At 37.1% G+C, this 25,175-nt stretch overlaps 2 protein-coding genes across 2 annotated transcripts in view; both read left to right on the plus strand.

The window, feature by feature from the left end:
* LOC125254181 (NACHT, LRR and PYD domains-containing protein 12-like) overlaps positions 1 to 2,424 on the plus strand; it is a 47,641-nt gene extending 45,217 nt beyond the window's left edge. The window contains exon 8 of the mRNA XM_048168654.1: positions 1,420 to 2,424. Coding sequence (XP_048024611.1) covers positions 1,420 to 1,946 — 527 coding nt within the window. The 3' untranslated portion in view covers positions 1,947 to 2,424. The remainder of the gene's footprint in view (positions 1 to 1,419) is intronic.
* A 19,509-nt stretch (positions 2,425 to 21,933) lies between these two features.
* Positions 21,934 to 25,175, plus strand: part of LOC125254180 (NACHT, LRR and PYD domains-containing protein 12-like) — a 45,265-nt gene continuing 42,023 nt past the window's right edge. Inside the window, exons 1-4 of the mRNA XM_048168653.1 lie at positions 21,934 to 22,413; positions 22,559 to 22,621; positions 22,827 to 24,636; positions 24,906 to 25,079. Of these exons, the coding sequence (XP_048024610.1) occupies positions 22,158 to 22,413; positions 22,559 to 22,621; positions 22,827 to 24,636; positions 24,906 to 25,079 (2,303 nt within the window). The 5' untranslated portion in view covers positions 21,934 to 22,157. The remainder of the gene's footprint in view (positions 22,414 to 22,558; positions 22,622 to 22,826; positions 24,637 to 24,905; positions 25,080 to 25,175) is intronic.

Below are 25,175 nucleotides of genomic sequence, written 5' to 3' on the forward strand. Positions count from 1 at the left end.
TTCCACAGCCTTGGACCAGCGATAGCAAAGGCTCTATAACCTCTCTGCTTTAATCGTGATCTAGGGACACAGAGAACTCTCTTATCACCAGATCTCAGATTTTGTGTGGGATTGTAGGGGTGGAGTAGCTCAGACAGATAGCTTGGTGACTGGTTATTTAGGGATGAAAAAATAAAAAGAATTTTAAACTCAATTCTAAAATGTACAGGTAACCAGTGCAACGATTTAAAAATTGGGGTAACATGAACAAATTTGCATTTTCTTTTGAGAAATTTTGCAGCGCCATTTTGCACTAGTTGAAGGTGGGCAATAGAGGATATGGACATTCCATAATAAAGAGAATTGCAGTAATCCAAGTGAGATGTAATAAGTGCATGGATCGCAATCTCTAAGGTTTTTTCGGAGAGCGCGGATCTAATCTTAGAGAGGAGACGTAGCTGAAAAAAAAAAGAGCTAATCACAGAGTTTATTTGTTTTTCAAAAGTGAAGTTCTGGTCCCAAAAAACAGTCTTTAATGCAGGATGAGGTAAAAGAAGTAAGGTAGTCCAGGTAGTCCGATGTTTTTGCTCCCAGAGCTATGATGGGGGCCAAAGAGTATAACCTCAGTTTTTGATTCGTTCACAAACAAGAAATTTTGAGAGAACCACAATTTCAATTCATCTAGGCATACAAAAAGAGATTCCAGAGCAGCATTTGAGTTACGTTTCAGGGTTAAATAGATTTGGGTATCATCTGCATAGCAGTGAAATGATACACCATGTTTTCTGAAGATGGAGCCCAGATGAAGTAAATACAGAGAAAAAAGAATAGGTGCAAGAATTGAGCCCTGTGGTACTCCACAAGAGAGTTGAGTATAAACACTTAAAATTAAAATGTTTTTCATATAAAGCGGTCAATCGTGTCTCGTTAGAAGACTTGGATTGAACCTGCTCGCTCCTTGTAACACTAAAGGTGAAGTTTTCCAAAAGCTTATAAGTTTTCCTATATTAAGGAAAATTGCACTTAAGGTGCTTTATGCAACCGAGCACAGACATCCTTCTACTCCAGAAAACAAGTGAAACAAAACTATGAAGGCATACTACTTTTTTATTAGTGGCTGCATATGCAAGTTGTTTTAACTTCTGACAAAGGGGTCACTGCGCACACACACACACAGACATTCACATTATCTGCCACTTTTCCCTGTGTTTTTCAGTCAATTTCTTTTTTTGTAAGAAAATTATCTATATTTAAAACTGTATAATCTAAAATAACTAGATTCTGGATTTTACACTATAAAATTAGGACAACATTTTCAGTATTTTTTTTTTATATATACTCATTTTAATTAAATACAAGCAGCAAAAAAACTTTACAGTATAGCTTGAAAGATCTGACACATTGATAATTCCTGATTGTGATGTGTTTTATCTCCATCAGATTCCCATCAGTTCACTCTGGATCTGAACACGGTGAATAAACGCCTCCGTCTGTCTGAAAATAACAGAGTGATTACTGACACTGGCACACTCCATTCGTATCCTGATCATCCAGACAGATTTGATCATCTGTTTCAGGTGTTATGTAGAGAGAGTGTGTGTGGACGCTGTTACTGGGAGATTGAGAGGAGTGGAGATGATGTGTATATATCAGTGTCATATAAGAGCATCAGCAGGAAGGGATCGGGTGATGAGTGTGTGTTTGGATATAATAATCAGTCATGGAGTTTGTTCTGTTCTTCAGACAGTTGTGTATTCACACACAATAACAGAGGGACTAAACTCCCTGTAAACTCCATCATCAGCAGGAGAATAGGAGTGTATGTGGATCACAGTGCAGGAACTCTGTCCTTCTACAGCGTCAAGAGAAACACAATGATCCTCATCCACACAGTCCAGACCACATTCACTCAACCACTCTATCCTGGGTTTGGGGTTGGTTATAAATCATCAGTGAAACTGTGTTGATGAATCAGATCAGTGGTAGAAACTGTCTACAGTCTATTCTATCTAAATGACTGAATCGCTCATGACATAAACAAGTCAGTATTTTTAAAGCTAAAGTCTTCCTGTACATGTATACAACACAAACATCCCAAACATTTAAATTTTTTTAAATTTAAATTAAATTCAGCAATTTCCCCTGCTTATTAAAAGTTATGTTCCTCTTCAGTACAGTAGCCGTGGGTGAACTTTATCATTCAACTGAACGGTGCACATCCATTTCAGACACAGCCGACATTATGTTCTTTCTCCATCCATGCAGTAAATGCACATCCCTGAACTTCTCAGGTAATATCTATGGTTTGACCCATTTGAGAGGCGCCCAAAATCAGAGTTTAAATGCACTGATTAAAAGTGTGACGTGCGATGCCGTGCTCACTGACATGAATGCGTGAGAATTATGGTCACCCTTGACTCAATAAACACTGTATTTATATACAGTGGCATGAAAAAGTATGTGAACCCCTTGCAGAATCTGTGAAAATGAGAATTATTTTAATAAAATAAGAGGGATAATAAAAAATGCATGTTATTTTTTGTTTAGTACTGTCCTGTAATATTATGTAAATATTTTACATAAAAGATATTTACATATAGTCCACAAGACAGCAGTGACTGTATGATTTTGAGATTCATCTTTTCACACTGAGGACGACTGAGGGACTCAAACTCAACTATTAAAAAAGGTTCAAACATTCACTGATGCTCCAGAAGGAAACACGATGCATTAAGAGTCGGGGGTGAAAACTTTTGAACAGGATAAAGATGTCCTCATTTTTCTTATTTTGTTTAAATATTGTTGTTTTTCATTTAGTACTGCCCTTCGGAAGCAACAGAAGATACTTGCATGTTTCCCGGCAGAAAAATTAAGTACAATTTACCTTGATATTTGAAATCAAAAGTTTTCACCCCTCGACTCTTAATGCATCGTGTTTCCTTCTGGAGCATCAGTGAATGTTTGAACCTTTTTTAATAGTTGAGTTTGAGTCCCTCAATTGTCCTCAGTATGAAAAGACGGATCTCAAAATCATTCAGTCACTGCTGGAAAGGGTTCAAATATGCAAAAAATGTTTGAAAACTGATGAATCTGCAGGAGCTGGAGGATTTTTCTGAAGAACAGCTCAGTTTAACTGCTCAGAACAAACAAGAGACTCATGAACAACCATCACAAAACACAAAAACAGTCGTGGATCATCAGGTGACCACACACAGTATTGAGAATCAATGCTTCACATACTTATGAATGGGGTTATTTTAATAAATTCAGCTATTTTTTTATAGTCTTGTGGACTATATGTAAATATCTTTTATGTAAAATATCTTACTCAGGACAGTACTAAACAAAAAATAACATGCATTTTTTATTATCCCTTTTATTTTATTAAAATAATTCTCATTTTCACAGATTCTGCAAGGGGTTCACATACTTTTTCATGCCACTGTATAATGGTTAAGGTTCTGTGTATTTGAGGAGCGAAGAGTTCAGCATTTGTCATCGAGTCATAGCAAGTACTAAATAGTCTTAAATATCCTGTGTCTCGCACTTCTGTCTTTAATAACATGAAATGTGGTCAAATAAAAACACCCACATAGCTTCAAAAAACTTCATAATCTGTAAGTTGATAAAAATGTAATGTGATGCACTTCCTGCCTCAGATTCGGCCGTTCCAATGATGGACAAAACACACACGTCCAACATTTGCTGGTGAAACACCTCGTAACTCGCATGCAAGTGTTTGACCACATATAAAGCCACAATATCAACTTAAGCCCTATTCGGACGGGATTAGTGCTAAGTGCCTATTACCATCATAATCCAATCAGAATTTAATTAATAAATCAAACCTGTTATTTATAGTTTATATATTTATATTAGGCCTATATGTGTTTTCGCACATTGTATCAGAAAGCAACACATACCCACATAACGACAGGGAGGCGACGGCGGTGTGTAAATCGAGTTACCCCTCTCGCTTCTGCTAGTTTTACTGAGATGTCTTGTCCCGTGCGAATTAGCCAATTAATATTACAGACGTCCTGAGGTAAAATTGCATTACTGCACATCTCCATGTAAAACTAATCCTGTCCGAATAGGGCTTTTGACAACACAGTGTTTTTCTATTTTCCTGTGTTTTGGATTTTGATGTTGATATTGCTATTTACCTGTTCAAAGATGATATTTACTTGGTTTTGAGTTACTGCCGTATAATAATAATTGCTATGTTTTTACTTATGTTATTTACTTCTGAGTTAATACCATATATGCTTGCATGAAATGCTATGATGTGCAAACTGCAACTCAGAATGATGTTGCATCTTGTGTGTAATTGAAATAAGATGAGCTGTGCATAAAGTTGTGAAAGTTCATGTAACCAACCACAAAGGTTAACAAGAGGGTACATGAGGGTGAAGAGAGCATGTTACAACCTTAAGTGGAGGTGATCCAGATAACAGTGTAAACGACAGAGGAAGAACATCTGGCAGATTAATTATGAGTTACAGAGACTGGTAAGATTGCAACAGGAGGTGTTGATCAATTGATCAGTAATATATAGAGCTTTTTAGCTTAAGATGATTTAAGTTTTATTTAGTTTTTTTGTGTTAACTGCTTTGTATTGTAATCAATAAAAGAGATATTTTATTTGTACAACTGCCTTGAGTGAGACTTTACTACAAACTGAGCCTCGATAAAGATCAACCACAAGGGAGTCTTCTGTGTCATTCCTGAAGGAGTTCAACCTGCCGGCGGGCGAGTATCTTATGGTTTAGACTAGATTGGACTAACCTTACCCTACCTGAACAATCCTAGGGTTAAAGGTCACACCGACTAACACCTGAAGTAGCTTTTTTTTATTCATAAAGTAACTGTAAATGATTCAACAGTGTTTTTGATAGCAGCATGTATTTCTAAGCAGTAAAAATAATGACTAAACAATGGTTAAATTAATAATCAGCTCAACAATATATTAGGGCTGGACGATATGGACAAAAAAAAAATCTCATGTCTCTATTTTTTGGCTGAATGGTGATATACAGTATATAATACGATCTATATTTTACTATTTTGATTTAGAAAAAAAAATCTCTATTTAAAAAAAAATCTTATTTCACATCCTGCCCAATGTCCTACAAACAATGTTCATATTGAAGACTATAACAAATATAGTGAATATAACCATGTAGTCTACTTATTATGTGCAAAAAAAAGGTCAAATCACATTACATTCTAACATTGTAACATTACAGTCTAAAAATAAACATGCTTTATAAAGCAGAAGTTACATTCACTACACTAAAAATGATAATAAATAAAAACAAAAGCACATACTAATTATATAGGGCTATTTTTTTATTACTCCATTACAACAGTCACTTTACAGTTACTGCTATCAAAAATATACTCATTTGTAGTTTTAAAATTCTACATATGGCACATTTATTGTTCAAAAAATATTTTAGCAAAATGAATATTTACGCTTCTATTGCACGCTTAAGCGTTTTCCGCTGACCCGTCGAGGCATGGACTCCTCTAGACCCCTGAAGGTTGTGCTGTGGTATCTGCACCAAGATGTTAGCAGCAGATCCTTTAAGTCCTGTAAGTTGTGAGGTGGAGCCCACGTGTTTCCCAGGTAAGCAACACAAACGGTCATCCACGTGATGTAAAAGAAAACGTGATTCATCAGACCAGGCCACCTTCTTCCGTTGCTCCGTGGTCCAGTTCTGATGCTCACGTGTCACTGTTGGCTCTTTCAGCGGTGAACAGGGGTCAGCATGGGCACCCTGACTGGTCTGCAGCTATGCAGCTCCATACGCAACAAACTGCGATCACTGTGTATTCTGACACCTTTCTATCAGAACCAGCATTAACTTCTTAAACAGTTTGAGCGACAGTAGCTCGTCTGTTGGATCGGACCACACGGGCCAGCCTTCGCTCCCCACGTGCATCAATGAGCCTCGGCCGCCCATGACCCTGTCGCCGGTTCACCGCTGTTCCTTCCTCGGAGCACTTTTGATAGATACTGACCACTGCCATTGGTTTTGGTGTGTGATATACTTATTATTCCAAATAAAAAAGGAGTTAGGAGAGAAGTTATGTTTGAAAGCCAAACACCACGTCAAAAGGACTTGCCTGTGAAAATTAGATAATCAAAGAGGTTTTTTGTTAAGATCAACTGCATTTAAGAAAATGAATACCACCAAGTTGTTTAAATAAATAGTTGAGGGAAATATTCCACATAGAGCAATTATTTTTAATATTTTTTTTGACCAATTTATTTTAAATGTGCTATTCAAACCATTCAAACCACCCTGATCATATGGATAGAATAATATGCTTTTCTTTAAATAACAACTCTTTAGTAAATGTCTTGGGTACAAATAGAGTTTGGGAGATATGCAGATCTTGACAAATCTTCAGATTTAGACAATAAGACAAGACCATAAATGGACAAATCTCTCTGCAACCAAGAGTTAAACCTTTTTGTCTTTCTGTTGAGAATCTGATTAATGTGAAGAGATCACAATAAGATTCATCTTCAGAAAGTTTTACACTAAGATATGTGACTACTTTTGATATAATATCCAGTTATAATATGCCTTCTGAAGCGATGCATGTTTGTGCAGTTTCGTTGTTTTAGTGCAGTGGTGTGCTGTGGGATTTTTTTTCTTGCCCTGACAAGAAAAAGGTTGGGAAACAGTGACTTAACCACTATATCACTATAGCATGCAGAGTTTGTCTTACATGCCCAAAGCCCTGCGTAAATTACAAAGCTCTTTGAAGCTTCCAGACAACACAGTGCATTAGTGGAGTAAGAGTTTGGTTTTGCTGTTAATGGTTTTCATTGTGTGGACTGATTTCTCTTCATTGTGTTTTAGAAACCCTCATCGAAAACAAAACCAGGGTGAGTTTGGATCACTTCTGTGGGGTTCTCAGGGGGTTGTTGGTTGGCACAGGCTCTGGACTCAAACCAAAAATAAGCTATATAATCTTGTTTTCAGTTTGGACTAAGATTTTTACTTACCCCACTGGCAGATTATTTTGCTTGTTTTAAGGAAAAACACCTAATTTTAACTTATTTTTCCTAAAAACAAGAAAATAATTTATATTTGTCAAGAAAATGCTTCTTCATCTAAGAATTTGTAGATATTTAGACTGGAAACAAGACAAAAATTCTAAGTAAGAACAGCATTTTTTGCAGTGTAATACACTGAAGAAACTCTTGCGCAGCTACCGAGACTTTTATTGTTTTTCCCAGCAATATATAGGACACAAAAAATCTACAATACACCCCCAAATTCCTATAATATATGCATGATTCTTACTTTAAAAGGTGTTGTTTTTTTGCCCCGCAGATGAGTCGTTTGAATTTGATGACACAAGGCGTCATTCATGGCAACGCTGTATCAGACCTGCGCTCACAGAAACCAATTTTTAAAATTATTATTATTATATTTCTTTAATTCAGTCTAAAACAGGTCCACACAGGCCGATTCTAATTTAAAGAAATATTTTAAAAAATATATAAAAGTATTTCAGTAATTCAGACCTTTAAATGTGCACTGGCACTGCATTTTTACCTATTGTTTTTCAAAGAAATCTAAGAAACCAAATGTAAAATAACACGGCATACAGTGTTATAAATGAATAGATCGATGCTTATTAAAGCTAACAATATTCAGATTTAGAGCTGTGACTGATTTTCTCTTTTCATTTTGTTGCTTGATTAACATTGATGGCACAATCGTCAGAAGGTGACTGCTGTCACTGAAAGATATTACACATTGGATTTTCTCCCAGCGGTTCATGTCCACTTAAGATATAAACTGTGTTTAAGTAAACACACCCCAAGCTGGTCATTTCGACACATTTGTGTGTGTATTTGATTGTTTGGAAGTGAACCCGAAGCCAAAAGTGTAATTTGTTTGTATGTTTGCGAATGGTTTTGGTGTGCGCACACATTTAGCCTGAGGAACAGAACAGGATTATTGTGCTTTCAACGTTTTAAAGCCTTGATAATAATAATAATTATCAAACATGTCCAGCAATAAAGACTGCATTTTACAACAATCACTGGTTGTGCTGATTCTGACATTAAATTTGGGGTTATGGAGGAAGGAAGATGTAGATGTGGTACATGACCTATACCAGAGGTGTCCAACCCTGCTCCTGGAGATCTCCCATCCTGCAGACTCCACTTCCAACCCTACTCCAACACACCTGTCTGTAATTATCAAGCAACCCTGAACACCTTGATTATCTGGTTCAGGTGTGTTTGATTGAGGCTGGAGATGAACTATACAAACAATAAACTCGTTTGAGATCCGCCTCGTCTGAAATGTAGTCGAGAGTAAAGCCGAGTTCAGACTGCACGATTTTAGCCCGCCGACAGGTTTTGAGAAATCGCCGACAAATGCCCGAAATCACAGGCAAATCGGTGCTCGTTCACGTGAGTGACAATCACGCAGTGTGAATGAGCAAAGACGCAATCTGAGAGAATCGCCGACGAGTCGCCGACACCCGTGAGATATTTGGCATGCTAAATATCTGGACCTGTCGGCGATTCAAAATCCTGCTGTGTGAAAAGTGTTCTGACTGAAAACTACATCGGCGATGACCGACAGCCAATGAGAGAGCAAGATACATAGCAGCGGGGAGTTCGGGGAGGAGTTATAGCATGGCTTCGTTTCAGATAAACATTACAATTCTATCAAACAGAAACAAAGCACAAACATTTGCTTGACCATCCAACAGCAGCACATTGAAAAGTTATGTATTTACCTCCAACTCTCATTGCAGAACACACAATCCAGTTTCCCCAACCATTTCCTCCTCCATATTTTTCTTTTCTTTTTGTTGTTTTCGCTGCAAAACAGCGCACCGGCAATTCATATTGCAAGCTTCTTGCAGGCTACCGTTTTTAATAATAATAATAATAATAATAATAATAACTCCGGTCTTGCACGCGTGATATCACGTTGTTTCCTTGTCACATCTCACGTGGGTTTGGTTGTGAAACAGTTTGTGTGCCAGACAGAGTTGTCGGCGATTCTTCCTATTGTAAAGTCATGCAGTGTGAAACCTTCTGTCGCCGACCCATCGTGCAGTTTGAACACAGCAGCGACTGAATGCTGGCCAAGATAGTCATGCAGTGTGAAAAGAACTGTGACCCGACTGCTTTGGAAATCGTGCAGTCTGAACTCGGCTTAAGAGACTGAAGTGAAGGGAGGAGTGAAAAAAGTAGCTCTTGTCTGTTTCTTTTTTTCTCATCCATGTCAAATTAGTCGAATGTTTTCCCAGCAGGTAAATACTCATGTGACCATCAGCACAAGTTAATGTCATTACATGAATAATCTCACACTTTACATTCAAATAAATGATCGGGGCGTTATTGTTACATTTAAAATTTAGCAGTATCTCATTTAATGTAGTTATTATACTACTGTCATTTTCTTCTTAAGAAACAAAAAGATGCTTAAGATGCAGCTTAACTCAATGGGTTGTGAAGCATCTGCACGTGTATTTTCTTTCTTCTTTTTTTTTTAAAGGTGAAAGGTCACGCAGGCTACCATTAACATGAAAAGTGCATTCAGGATGGTGTGCACATGGAGAACAGAATGACATTCCTCTTAAAAATAATGAGCGTTTTAGAAATAAAACCGATGAACCTTGTGTCCCTCATGAGACGACTTCTTCATCTGTGTCTTCGGCTGAGTCCTCTAACTTGAAGACTGTCAGGATTTTAGTCACTCTGCTGACAGAAAGGTTGTTGCTGCCCAGAAAAATGTGCTCATGGAACTTGTCAGCAAACCAAAGGGAAGTACAGGAAAATATCTATAGAGGGAAATAAATCGATGGATGGTGACCGGGTTTAGACAGATTTTATACACAGATTCTGTTTTGCTGAGAGATATACTCAGGTGAGAAGTACAAAAACTTCATGCTGTTTTCAGGTGGCTTAATGCTGTGCGATAACCTAATTGGAGTTCACATTGACTTTGCCAATGATATTCTGTGACTATTTGTCACTCATTTTGGACAACTACATGGCTCAAAATAATTGTTCTTACTATATTCACTGCAGAAGATGTAAAACATCATGGCATCTTTGACAACTTTAGTGCTTTAAGGACGAGGATCACCTGAATAAACTGAAGAAACTCCTGTTTAAACACACGTCCACTGAACCAAATTGTAAAGTCTCACCAAAATGCAAAATTGCAGAAAAGAAAAACCACAGTTGTTCAAAAAAACAAGAAAACCTAACCAGAGTTCCAGATGTATGTTATGTTCGCAGCCTCATACACTGAAAGATCAAAGAACAAAGAACCTCTCAGTCCAAGCAAGCCATAGCGAGACCAAAGCAAGTCTAATCTGGGATCAGCACAGCATGATCGTCAAGCACAGCGCTCAGATCCAACAAATCATCTTTCTGCCCACATTTCAGGATAACTTCTACATTGGGACCAACATCGATCTCTGAAAAGCACCTCTCTAATGATACAACACAAAGCTCTAGTCATCTGATCATCACCTTCATTCTGGCCGTGTGATTGATATTAGCCTTCTGAACTGTTTCTGGGACACAAACTCTTTAAACAGCACTGTTGGAAAAACACACAGTTTTTAACTTTGCATGTGCAACATCACTGAACATCAAATGTATTATGTCCTTCAGCATAAGAGGTTATCAGTGTGACATTCAACAATTAACCCCGTCTGTCCACATTAACCTGAGTGTACCCAAAACAATTGTGAAGAGCGGACAGAGCTTTTGTCCAGTACTTGTGCAGTTTCGCATGCTTTTTCAAGAAGCTTTTTGTATATATTATTATGTCAGTGCTGTCTGTCTCTGTTTATCCGTCTCTTCAGTGTTTGTCTCTTTTTACCTGTAATATCAGAGATGTCATGTGAGGGTGTTTTGAAGACAGACAGTGATTCTCCGCATAGTTTCACTCTTATGTCACGAGTGCTTTTGAGAGAAAGATCTGTTATAACATGTTTAAGTTCTGAAGTAAACTCCTCCTCCACAGTCTTTTATGAAAAAACAGAATTGAAAGGAGTTTCATGATAACTTCTGCTCAAGACACAAGTTCAGTGGAGGAACAAGAAAGATCCACATCATCATCATTCATGGTTAGTAAATACTATTTCAAGTGTTTTGTGGTTGTCAAAACATTTGATAACTCAACAGAATTTCATTAAGTTTAGAGAAAACATGTTAGCATGTTTATATGGTACAGCGTCTGGTGGCTACTGTTATTATTAGTGCTTTACACATTTCATGATTTCAATTCATAAGCTTGATATTTGATTCTTGATTTAATATCGATTCATTTGGATGAATATCATACATGTTAATTTCCTCAAGGAAAAAATCTCTCAACTAATGCTATAAACATACAGTGAGCCTGTCAGCTGGTATTATTATTAAAGGTTAAAATGATCAACTTAACTAACTAATATGTGGTTTTAATAATAATATAATGTTTTTAATGCTATGAGTAAAAATATAATATAGTGCACATATTTATCCTCTCTAGGGTTCATTTTTCTAACTAACTAACATGCTGGTCATTAACAGGCTTTCCTGAGGTAAATGTAACGTTATCTGACATTATTTACAAGCTGTATTATTGACATCTTTCTGAGGTTGAAACATCGATTCATAGATTACATGAGACGTGATACATTTCAGTAAGTTTTTCTGTGTCATTCAACATATTTTCTGATATTTGTTTAACATGCCGCTTGATCCGTCGCGTCACATTTACAGTAAGAGGAAATAAACAGTATTTACAGTTGGAGATTTGTAATTTTGAAAGCTGAGACTTTATTTCATATCATAGTAACCTGCTCTGTCTTGTCTGTCGGTGTCAGTCTCCTCTTTGCTTTGCAAGTTTTCACTGTGTGAGAATATGGTTGTGTGGCGTGAGAACAGTGTCAGTTGTGTGAGTCTCACTGAATGCCTGAGAGTCGGCAGCCCTGGCTCTAGTGATGACTGCATGCTTTCGAAGCATCTGCTTTGTGAAGCTTTGAAACCTTTGCGAATCATTTGTTTCGAAGCAGTGGTCAGGAGCACGTATCAAACTGCCAAACTCAGATGATTTCAGTAAACAGGGTGTTGGATTTGAGGGTGAAACAGACACAAATGAATCTCGCAGATAATTTGTTCAAACACAATATTTCATATAATTCTGAATCAACACTTGATTTCTAATAACTCAAAGGATGGCATGAATGAAATCTGTAAAATGTATCATATTACTAGTATTTTTAAAGAAAGCATGTCTAATCTGTACTCTCTGAAAGTTAAGAGACCACAGATAATGTAATTTATGATGGGGGAGGAGAAAAGCCACCTCTGAAACAAAGATGATACCTAATGATGCCTGATTGGTCAGAACTCCTCAAAGAGGTTAAACAAACTCCTCAGTTTAAAAAATTCAGGATAGATGAGCAGACAGGACCATGAAAAAAGATAATGAAGAGTAGACGACCTGATCAAGACAGATCAAGTTCAGGGCCCGTATGTATAAAACTTCTCAGAAATGCTCTTAAGGATAGTCTTAAGTTTTGACTTAAAGTGTCAAAAATGTCTTAGTAAAGAGTAGGACTTTTCTAAGAGTAGGAGACTTTTATAAAGAAGCTAAAAGCAACTTTCAGTAAAGTATAAGACGGATTCTTAAGTGCTGACTTAAGTGTTGTGAACTAAGGACTACAATGATGTCAACTCAAAATGGCTCTCAACCTCTGAATCAGCCAATAGCGAGTCTGGAAGGGTGAAGTCACAGCAGCACAGCACCAATAATTCCATGTTATTATGAAAAAAAAATAATTGAAAATGACACTGAAATGTTTTAATATTTTAATTTCTTTTTAAAAATAGCTTTGCATTGTGCAAAATTATCACAAATGAGTATTGATGGTGTGGACTCTTTTTCTATTGATATATGTCTTCTCATTTACAGTTAGAGCAATGATGTGTCATGAGTTCATCAACGGCTCCAACAACTGCAGGGAAGCCCACAGTCAACATAAAAGTGGCTTTCTTTTGCTGAATGGTTTGATGATCAGTTGGAAAGTCAATGAACTGCCATAGAGTAGAGGCCAAATGTGATGTCCAGCCATATGAAACTGACATCTTCAACCTTAATTCAAATATTTAAAAAAAAATGTGTTAAAAGATGTAAGCATATTGTGTAGCTGTGCTTGGAGTCAATTGTTTATGTGTGATAATGAAATGAATTTTCAAATTATATTTTAAATTATTTTTGGCCAGGCTGTCATGCAAAGTAATTATAGTTCTGATTGGTTGTTCATGGTCATGTGTTTCTGAGTTCTGTTCTGTCATTGGTTCTCTTGTTCCTTGTGTCACTTGCTCATTGGTTGTCTTAGTCATGTGTTCTTTAAGTTCTTGTATTTAAAGCCATTGTCTTCCCCATGTTAGTGATGGGAAGTTCGGATCATTTTACCGACTCGGACTTTTGAGTCTCGTTCAGCAAAATGAACGAATCTTTTTTCGAGTCATTTCGTTCATTTTAGCAAAATGTAATTAAAATGTTACGTGTTACTTCCCCAACACATCTACTACTTATGCAAACGTTGATCATACTACAAACAATATAAAACTACTATGCTATAAGATTCAGAAATGATTAATTAATTCTTTACCTGGGTCTTCATTAAGATTTAAGCTCACCTCACCTCTTGTCTGACAAGTCTTCGGGGTAAGTCATTCCTTAATGACATAACAGGCAGCCCCATACACTAAACCAATGCAGTCTGAGATGGAAAGAGAATTGATTAGTTCGTTTCACGAGTCTTTCAGGTTTTGAGTCGTTCCTTAATCACGTGACAGGCCCATACCCATGATTAAGGAACGACTCAAAAACCCGAAAGACTCATGAAATGAACTAATCAATTCTCTTTCCGGCTCAGATTGCATTAGTTTAGCGTATGGGTCTGTCACGTGATTAAGGAACGACTCAAAAACCCGAAAGACCCATGAATGAACTAATCAATTTCTTTCCGGCTCAGACTGCATTGGTTTAGTGTATGGGTCTGTCACGTGATTAAGGAACGACTCAAAACCCGAAAGACTCATGAAGAGAACTAATCAATTCTCTTTCCGGCTCAGACTGCATTGGTTTAGTGTATGGGTCTGTCACATGATTAAGGAACGACTCAAAAACCCGAAAGACCCATGAATGAACTAATCAATTTCTTTCCGGCTCAGACTGCATTGGTTTAGTGTATGGGTCTGTCACGTGATTAAGGAACGACTCAAAACCCGAAAGACTCATGAAGAGAACTAATCAATTCTCTTTCTGGCTCAGACTGCATTGGTTTAGTGTATGGGTCTGTCACATGATTAAGGAACGACTCAAAACCCGAAAGACTCATGAAGAGAACTAATCAATTCTCTTTCCGGCTCAGACTGCATTGGTTTAGTGTATGGGTCTGTCACGTGATTAAGGAACGACTCAAAAACCCGACAGACTCATGAAATTAACTAATCAATTCCCTTTTTTTGGCTCAGACTGCATTGGTTTAGCGTATGGGTCTGTCACGTGATTAAGGAACGACTCAAAAACCCGAAAGACTCATGAAATGAACTAATCAATTCTCTTTCCGGACGAATCACCCCCCCGAGACGACTCGTTCTTCCTGAGTCACATTAAAGATTCGTTCAAAGTGAACGAATCGTTCAAGAACGACACATCACTACCCCATGTTCCTTTGTCGTGTATTGTGTTAATGTAACCCTGCTGTCGGTGAGTCAAGTCAAGTAGTCTGTTCAAGTTCAAGTCTGCTCATTATCAAGTCTGTTCATGTCAAGTGGTTGCTCTGTTTGTTTGTTCACTCTTTTACAATAAACTGCACTTGGGTTCATCATCTCACCTTCAGTTGGACTGGATCATTACATTCATTTTTTGTGCTCCCTTGTCATTCGTTCATCAACTGCGCTTTATTTTTCGTGAAGTATTTTGTTGCGCATCAGCTGTGATAAACAAACATCCGCTCTCATTACATGTGTAACAGAGGCCAGACAGTGAGAGTTTTTCAGGTAAACTACTGCACACTGACGACTGCTAGAGAATGAGGTGTTTAGCGTCATTGTTAGTGCATTCGCCTCACATGACAGCAGTGATCGGGTTGGGGTTTGAGACCAACTCGGAGCAGGGTGGTTAGTATTGGAGTGTGAGTTTTGGAGGCGGAGGAATGAAGAGAGGTGTGTGTTTGTTTGGGTTGATTTCAAATAATCAACAGTGTTCAACAACAAATTTGAGAAATCGCATATAGCACCTTTACATGTATTAAAATGCATTAAACATATTAATTATTGTTTTACTAATATTTAATACATTTATTTAAAGTTATTACATTTCTTATTAGGTCAGTTACAAAAATAATTTCAAGAAAATCAATTTTATATAACTTTATCTCCTCTTCTCTGCTGCCCTCTTGTTACTGTGTAAGATTGAAAATATCCAAAGATATTTTAAAATGAACAAAGATATTTACTTTACTGTTTCAGCCCCCTCTCTCTTGCTACAAGGTCCATTTGGAAGACACAAATGTGCTGATAGTGATCAAGCCCTATAGGCCAAAATGAATGTACATCGGGGATCTACAAATGGTCACACCTTTAGTACAGTGGGGGAAGTTATAATCTTCTGATTGGTCAGTTTGAATGTCTCACATTTGGGTTTCAGTCACATGGTCAAGGAAGGGATAAAAGAAGATTGTAACTGTTGCTCTCTCTCTTCTTTCTTTGATTCTTGGCTTTTCTTGGGCACTCTCTGGCCCTCTCTCTCTCTCTCTTTCTCTCTCTCAGGTAACTTTTTTCATACATGTTGTGTACGATTAATGGTATATGATTTTATCATCTCATACATCTATTTTGTAATTATTTTAAGTGTAACCATAATCAGATATTCTCATTAAACCCTTTCAATTACAAATGATGTGCTAACAAGTTTTGATTTAGTATTAAAGGTTTAGTTCACTTTTAAATAAACTTTTGCTGATAATTTACTCACCCCCATGTCATCCAAGATGTTCATGTCTTTCTTTCTTCAGTCGAAAAGAAATTAAGGTTTTTGATGAAAACATTCCAGGATTTTTCTCCTTATAGTGGACTTCACTGGGCACCAGACGGTTCAAGGTCCAAATGACAGTTTCAGTGCAGCTTCAAAGGGCTTTAAATGATACCAGACGATGAATAAGGGTCTTATCTGGAGAAACGATTGGTCATTAAAAAAAAAAAAATTAAAAAGTTTAAGTTTTATAAGCACAAATGCTCACCTTGCTCTGTTCTGCGTTTGTGACATCACGTAATGTTGAAAAGGTCACGCTTGACGTAGGCGAAAGTACAGACTCAATGTTTGAGTTGAACTAAGTCAAACGCCATTTACAAAAAAAGGTAAAACAAATAATGGTTCTTCCATTCTGTGTTGTCAGTGCCATCAGACTGTCATACCCTTCTCCATCAGAACAAAAACACCTCTAAAGGGGGTCGCACAACGGTGGAAATCCATTTTGTCCAGTAATGCAGCGAGATGGAAACAGGGACTCACCGACTGATTCTAATGGCGGGATTGAAATGGTCCAGTCGTGGCAGCATTGAGATTCTTCCTCTGTTGGCAATGGTTGGCATTTGCCACGTGCACCACCACGTCTCGTTAGATCTTCGTCTGCTCGATGCTTGAGAGGTGTGTGTCGCCGCAGCAGTCTCTTCCTCTTGTGTATTCCGGTTCAAAAAGGTAGGGCAGGGCGAAAAACTCATCTTCTCCTCATCCGACATTGTTGTTTTACTTTTTTTTGTAAATGGTGTTTGACTTAGTATTTGCACGTTCAAGTTGTAAACACTGAGTCGGTACTTCCACCTATGTCAAGCGTGACCTTTTCAACGTAATTGCGTGATGTCACGAACGTGCATCACAGAACGGAGCAAGGTGAGCAGTTGTGCTTATAAAACTTAAACTTTTTAATTTTTTTTTAAATGACCGATCATTTTGCTAGATAAGACCCTTATTCATCATCTGGTATCATTTAAAGCCCTTTGAAGCTGCACTGAAACTGTGATTTGGACCTTGAACCGTCTGGTGCCCATTGAAGTCCATTATAAGGAGAAAAATCCTGGAATGTTTTTATCAAAAACTTTAATTTCTTTTCGACTGAAGAAAGAAAGACATGGACATCTTGGATGACATGGGGGTGAGTAAATTATCAGCAGAAATTTATTTAAAAGTGAACTAATCCTTTAACATTAATGTGCTCCCTATTGCAATACAATATTGTCACACTATAACAACGCTCTCCCACATATTTTGCTATTGTAACTGCGCTTATTTCCGTCTTTGGTATAAGTTGCAGTGGGTGGTAATAGACAAGAAACGTACAGTTTCCTACTATCTTGCTGATAAAGTTTCTTTAGTCGCTCAGCAAACCTTACAGCCTGAACCCCTGTAGGAGTTCCACCCTTACAACTGTCTGACTGACAATCAAACCATGCGGCAAAAGAAAGCCACTTTTATGTTGACTGTGGGCTTCCCTGGAGTTATTGGAGCCGTTGATGAACTCATGACACATCATTGCTCGAACTGTAAATGAGGAGACATATATCAATAAAAAAAGAGTCCATACCATCAATACTCATTTGTGATAATTTTGAACAATGCAACGCTATTTTTTAAAAAATAAATTAAAATATTAAAACGTTTCAGTCGTTGTCTTTTACAATTATTTTTTTTATTATTACATTAAATGATTGGTGCTGTGCTGCTGTGACTTCACCCTTTCAATGCTCGCTATTGGCTGATTCAGAGGTTAAAGGCGGCCATTTTGAGTTGACATCATTGTAGTCCTTAGTTCACAACACTTAAGTCAGCAATTAAGAATCCGTCTTACACTTTACTAAAAGTTGCTTTTAGCTTCTTTATAAAAGTCTCCTACTCTTAGAAAACTCCTACTCTTTACTAAGAATTTTTTTACACTTAAGTCAAAACTTAAGACTATTGTTAAGAGCATTTCTGAGGCCCTTATGTATAAAGCTGCTCAGAGTAAAATTTTAGTCTTAACCTGTTATCCTGCACCCCCGCTTTTGGAAAATCCCAAGAAATGACATACCCAAACTAAAACAGATACAGTTCATGAACCCTTTGCACTAAAAGCATAAGTAAGGTCTCATCTGAAAGCAGACACTTTGCAGTTTATAGTAAAGTCATAATTATTTTCACAATGAAGAAAATAATTAAATAGCTTCAAAGTTTTGAAAAGTTATTAGAAATATATTTTTTAAATAAAAGTGAAGTTGGCCTTTTAGCAATCTATAGAAATGCACTGCAGCTAAAGCCAAATGTCTGTCCATGTTATATTTCAAATCTGAAGATGATAAGTTTAAAACTCTGAGTTTTATTAAATGTTTTTCAAGACCATGTCATGTGATTTTATTTAGAAAAGACTCTAAAATGTTAACTGATGTTTATTGTCATCTATTCAAGTGTATGGTCTATATTGTGTTTGTGGTGCTAACTGCCCCATTCAGTTTCAGTCTCCCCTAAACACATTCACACCTCTCCAGCCTGCTCATGGCTCTAATTATTCTTTTCTTTTGTCTATATTATAATTAGACTGACAGTGTACTATTCAAGATTTAATCCCTCATTTCTTTCACCAAACTTCTCACTTCACCTTCTTTGAAACTGTATCTAATGCCCTTCTTGAAAAAAAGAGAAAAAAAAAAAATCAGTGAGCTGTACAATTCAAAATTATTTATTTGCATTAGCTCAAAACAGGTGCATCTCTGGGCTCGTTAGCATTCTATCTTAGCACACCAACAGAACACGAAAATGTATAAGATTAAAACCACGTTTTGCTACAAATGTACAAGTCAAGTGTTTTAAATAACCTTCTGTGATGTGATGTGCCTTCGGATCAAAAATCAGACAGAATATATATAATTTTAGGCTATTCTGCACAATGAGAAAAGCTATCTCGATTAGCATTGCATTATAGATATAATATACTATTACGAATACCTGACATGGCATGAAGAACACAGATAAACCACATATCGTCACAATTGTGTATTTATTACTTTCAAAAGTGTCGCTCTGCACATAATATCCATGATTATAGCATAGGATTATAGAGACAGAGCGACACGCGTCATAATCTGAAAACCACGCAACACGCAAAACAATCCAACCATCTCCATTGACTTTGTATTGCGTGAGGCTGCCTCTTTGTCATTTCTGCCTTATAACAAAAAACAACAATGTCTAAAAGCTGCTGTGTGACATGGTGTACAGCAAACAAGCTAAAAAACCCAGAAATAAGTTTTTATAAGCTGTCGACCCAAAAAAAACCAAATGTTTAAGGACACAAAAGTGTATACAGGCAGTGAGACAGAGCGCAACAGGGCATATTACTATAAGAAATACACTGGAGGGGAACGTAATCGGCGACAGGTGAAATAATTATTTGACATGGTTAAAAATAATGAATGGTTTGTTTTTGTTTGTTTGTTTAGCATATGTTGTCGCCGATTACATTCCCCTCCAGTGTATTTCTTATAGTAATATGACCCGTTGTGATAATTGTGATAGTTGTAATCATAACGGTGATAATCGTAACTGTGATAATTTTGCACAATGCATAGCTATTTTTAAAAATAAATTAAAATATTAAAATGTTTCAGTGTTTCCTACTTTTTAGTTTTCTAAGAGCAGGAGACTTTTATAAAGAGGCTAAAAGCAACTTTTAGTAAAGTATAAGACGGATTCTTAAGTGCTGACTTAAGTGTTGTGAACTAAGGACTACAATGATGTCAACTCAAAATGGCTGCCTTTAACCTCTTATTAACCACTTATTCTTAAAAATATTTTTTCTCATATTTTGATAGTTTAAGCAAAATTGTTTGCGATTAACAAGAAACTCTTGTTTGTATTTACTCTTGTGTACTGTATGTTCATTTTTTGTGCTTCCTTGTCATTCGTTCATCATCTGCGCTTTATTTTTCGTGAAGCATTTTGTTACGTGTCAGCAGTTGCTAGACATCCACTCACGCATGTGTAACAGAGGCCAGACAATGAGAGTTTTGCAGGTAAACTACTGCACACTGATGACTGCTAGAGAATGAGGTGTTTAACATCATTGGTAGTGCATTCGCCTCACATGACAGCAGTGATCGGGTTGGGGTTCTAGACTGACTCAGAGCAGGGTGGCAACTCAGAGGTTAGTATTGGAGTGTGAGTTTTGGTGGCAGTGCAATGAAGAGAGGGGTGTGTTTGTTTGGGTTGATTTCAAATATCAACAGTGTCCAACAACGAATTTGAGAAATCGCATATAGCACCTTTAAATGTGCTAAAATGCATTAAACATATTAATTATTGTAGTTATTACATTTCTTATTAGGTCAGTTACAAAACGAATTGACAATCAAGTTTATATAATTTTATCAACTCCATGTCATTGTTACACTTTTAAAGAATGAGGCGGTGCTCTTCCTTTGTGCAACACATTTATTTCTGTATAAAAGTATGAAAAAGACAGGTTAGATCAGGAACACTCTATGTAGCGTGTACACTCGAACTCACTCATTACATACTGAGCGCTCTTTCACTCTACTAGCGTCAGCTTTTCTAACAGTATCAAAAATAATGTCTCAAAGTGCAAGTATTTATGCATATTCATGACACTGACTGGACATACCATCACGCTATCCTTAAAATGACCTTTTCTAAACCCATTAACACCATAACACAATAAACCTAAACATGTTCAATACTCACTTTTACGCTGTGCAGAGGCAAGTATAGTGAATAACATCATTATTAGTGAATAAAGTATCACATTACACTCGGTTAACATAAATACAGGCGAGTTACGTGCAAACTCTATACTCAAACATTGAAAACTACAACTCAGTATATAGCTATATTACTCCAGCATTTTTAATTGTATAAACCTTTCTTATTGCTCTTTTTATCATTTTATGAATTACTTTAATCACAGTTTTAACCCAATACCAGTTTCTACATTTTAACATTACATCTTCAGCACATAGATAATAAATTCATTAACACACTGAGTCTGATTTCTTATTAATAATACACCCTGAAATGCTCTTTTTTCAGTTAATGGCTGATGGAATGACTCTCCATAAAGTTAACACGTGAGTGGGGTGATTATAGGCCTATTCACACGTGTGCGTTTTAGCTTCACTTTTTTAACACTACACACAACCATTTCAGGTTCTTAAACATCGATTTAGTACATCACCCATCACTTGTCTCACATTTTTTGTGTGAATCATGGTATTTTTAAACACTAACTATACTCATTTTCACTCCTGCAGAAAGTTACGATCTTTTATCAGGATTGTTAATATGATGGTTCGCCATTTTAGGTGCAAAAACTCTGAACCACCGTAACATTGAACATCTCAATATATTTCTCGCAAGAACTACAGTTTTATACGCACATAATACTGTTGTGATTTGCTAGAGGGTGAATTTTCGTCAGCTTACCTGTATAAAAGTATGAAAAAGACAGGTTAGATCAGGAACACTCTATGTAGCGTGTACACTCGAACTCACTCATTACATACTGAGCGCTCTTTCACTCTATTACCGTCAGTGACCAATCCTCAGCCTAGTGTAATGCTTAGGGTGCCCTCTATTGGTGAAGCTGAGTTTCACAACAATAACACTTTTTCTAAAAATACATCGCAGCAGTATTATCATCAATTGTCACCGTAATTCTTATTATCAGAACTCCATTACCGAAATCAAAATTTAAAGGGGGCAATATTTATGTGTGTCTCTTAAAGGCGCAATAAACACTCAGGGCTACATCATCATATAACTCCAATACATCATATCTTCATTGGAAAGTGTGTGTCTCCTCTTCTCTGCTGCCCTCTTGTTAATCTTAACTTGGTTAAGACACCTCTCCAGCTCTCTTAAATAATTTAAGAGCTATGATCTAGTCTTGACACTTAGCAACCTTTATGAATCACACTTATTCTTAAGTCTAAGAATAAGAGTAAAATTACGTCATTCTTAGAATTTTGACACACTTAAGACTAAAATTTTACTCTGAGCAGCTTTATACATACGGGCCCAGATCTTTTTTTTCATCCTGCAGCTGTGAATCGGTGAAGGGAGATGGCGCCTGTTGAAGAGCTGCTTGAGAAATCGCTGAATGAACTGCTAGAAGCTGAACTGAAGACGTTTCAGTGGCACTTAAAAAATCATGAGCATATATCAAATTCTGATATGGAGAATGCAGATAGGTTAAAAACTGTGGATAAGATGGTGGCATGTTTTGGACAAGAAGAAGCTGTGAAGATCACGGTGGAGATCCTGAGGAAGATGAACCAGAATAATCTGGCTGAGCAGCTGGAGAACAAACACAAGCCAGGTAACGTTTAATTCTCTGTGACTGTAATGTGATTGACTGTTTACCAATGTGATGGTTTGACTTAACTTTTCTCTTTACTCTGCTGATGTGTTTTTGTGATTTATGTTTCCCAGTGTGTAATACTCTCTCTCTCTCTCACTAACAGGTCAGGCTGAAGGCAATATAAAGACATCTGCCGCTGTTGGAGCTCATTCAAAAGAGAAATGGGGTAAATAACAATCACTGCCTGTACATGGAAACAAGAGAAAATATAACAGCAAGCAACAATTGCAGGGCCAGAATTTATTCAAGTACTTATAAGATGTGTGTGTAAATACTGTTGCAGGAAGATTAATTTGAATATAGTAGATGCATGAATTTATGAAAAGCACATTCACTTAGTCTTTGCTGTTTTTTCTCCCTCTTTCTTAAAGGCTCCACTGCAGATGCCAGTCAAGCTACTCCCCATGATTACACAGAGACCAGCCGTAGACTGAAGAACAAATTAAAACAGGACCACGAGAAGATATTAGTTGGTAATTCACAGACGGGTCATCGGGAATACCTGAACGATATCTACACCGATTTATATGTTGTGGAGAATGAAACTGGAGGAAGAGTGAACGACCATGAAGTGATACAGATCGAATCAAATCACAACCGATTGACTGCCAAAGAGACGCAAATCAAGTGTAATGACATGTTTAAAGTCCAGTGTAATACAGGTCAACGAAACAGAAAAGTGCTGACAATGGGGATCGCAGGAGTGGGAAAAACTGTCTCTGTGAATAAATTCATTTTTGACTGGGCTGAAGGAACAGAAAATCAGGATATAGTCTTCATATTTCCACTTCCATTCCGTAGATTGAATTTGATTAAAGAAGAGTACAGTCTCATGGGACTGCTAAACAAATACTTCTTTAGGTGTCCTGAAGAACTGCCCTCTCTTCCTGAAGTTGATGGTAAAGTTATGTTCATCTTTGATGGGCTGGATGAATGTCGCTTTCCTTTGAGCTTTAAAGAAGATGACATATTTACAAATGCAAATGAAAAAACAACAGTGAGTAAGATAATAATAAACCTTATCAAAAGACATCTGGTTCCCTCTGCTCTCATCTGGATCACATCCAGACCAGCAGCATCCAGTCTGATACCTCGTGATTACATTGATCAGGTGACTGAAGTGCGTGGATTCAACGATGAACAGAAAGAGCAATACTTCATCAAAAACAGTCCTGAGGTTTCTGAAAAAATCATCAGTCATATCAAGAAATCTAGGAGTCTGTACATCATGTGCCATATCCCTGTCTTCTGCTGGATCTCTCTCACTGTTCTTCAGCCTCTACTGGCTAGAGAGAGCATTGACAAAACACCAACAACTCTCACAGAGATGTACACAAGCTTTTTAATTTCTCAGCAGCAACAGATGGAAAAAAAATACTGTGACCCTAAATCGAAAGCCAATGCCAGGTCTTTTGATCAGATTATTCTGAAGCTTGGGAAACTGGCCTTTCAACAGCTGAAGAAAGGAAATCTGATTTTCTACAAAGAAGATCTTGAGGAATGTGGACTAGATGTCAGCGAAGGGTCTGTGTACTCTGGTTTATGCACTCGACTGTTTCAGGAGGAAAAGGTTTCAACAAGAAATGTGTACAGCTTCGTACATCTCAGTGTACAGGAATTCCTTGCTGCTCTTTATGTGTTTTTGATTAGCAAACACAAGAAAACGAACCCATTTCTTGAATCCTGGATAGAAAAACTGAAATGGTATTTCTCCAAAAAGCCACTGTTCAAACTTCATAAGGCTGCAATCAACAAGGCTGTACAAAGCGAGAATGGACACCTGGACCTTTTCCTCCGGTTCCTTCTGGGTCTCTCACTGGAGTCCAATCAGAGTGACCTGAAGGAGCTACTGCCAAAACTGAAACTGAAAGCAGGGTACATTGAAGACACTGTTGACTATATCAAAAAGACAATACAGATGGAGAAATCAGTGGAAAGAATCATCAATCTCTTCCACTGTCTGAGTGAACTGGAAGATGATTCTGTGGAGGAAATCCAGAAGAATTTTATCTCAGGAAATCTTTCAGCACAGAATCTCTCCTCTGCTCAGTGGTCTGGTCTGGTGTTTGTGCTCCTCATGTCAGAAGAGACTCAAGAGACATTTGAACTGCAGAAATACAGAAGATCTGATGAAGCACTGATAAAACTGCTGCCAGTGATCAAAAACACCAGAAGAGCACTGTGAGGATCTTCTTTGCATTAATTTATATACACTTTTAGTTTTTTGTATTTGGGCCTTCTTTTTACATGGGTGGCTTGTTGGACTAGACTGTTCAGAAATATTCATAAATGCAATGTGTGTGATAATATAAATACTGGTTTGATGTTTTATGAAGAGAAATTTGTTTTAGTTTGCTTTCATCATTACAGTCAAAAGTTTTGTCAAGCTCTAGTTTATAAATGCTACCAAGTAAGCATTACTGTTGCCATTTGTTTTGTTCTTTACACAGGCTACAGTGCTGTAATCTCACTGCTCAGTCCTGTGAAAGTTTATCTTCAGCTCTACAATCCTCAAACTCTGTCCTAGTAGAGCTGGACCTCAGTAACAATGACCTGCAGGATTCTGGAGTGAATCTTCTTTTTGATGGACTGAGGAGTCCAATCTGTCGGCTGGAGATATTGAGGTTTAAGTTCAAATATTTATTTATTTGCAATAAGTTAATAATTAAAAATGACCCTAAAATGTATTCTGTATGCAATAACATTGTTTTAATTCTTCA

Source organism: Megalobrama amblycephala, linkage group LG19 (assembly GCF_018812025.1).
Source record: "Megalobrama amblycephala isolate DHTTF-2021 linkage group LG19, ASM1881202v1, whole genome shotgun sequence".
NCBI lineage: Eukaryota > Metazoa > Chordata > Actinopteri > Cypriniformes > Xenocyprididae > Megalobrama > Megalobrama amblycephala.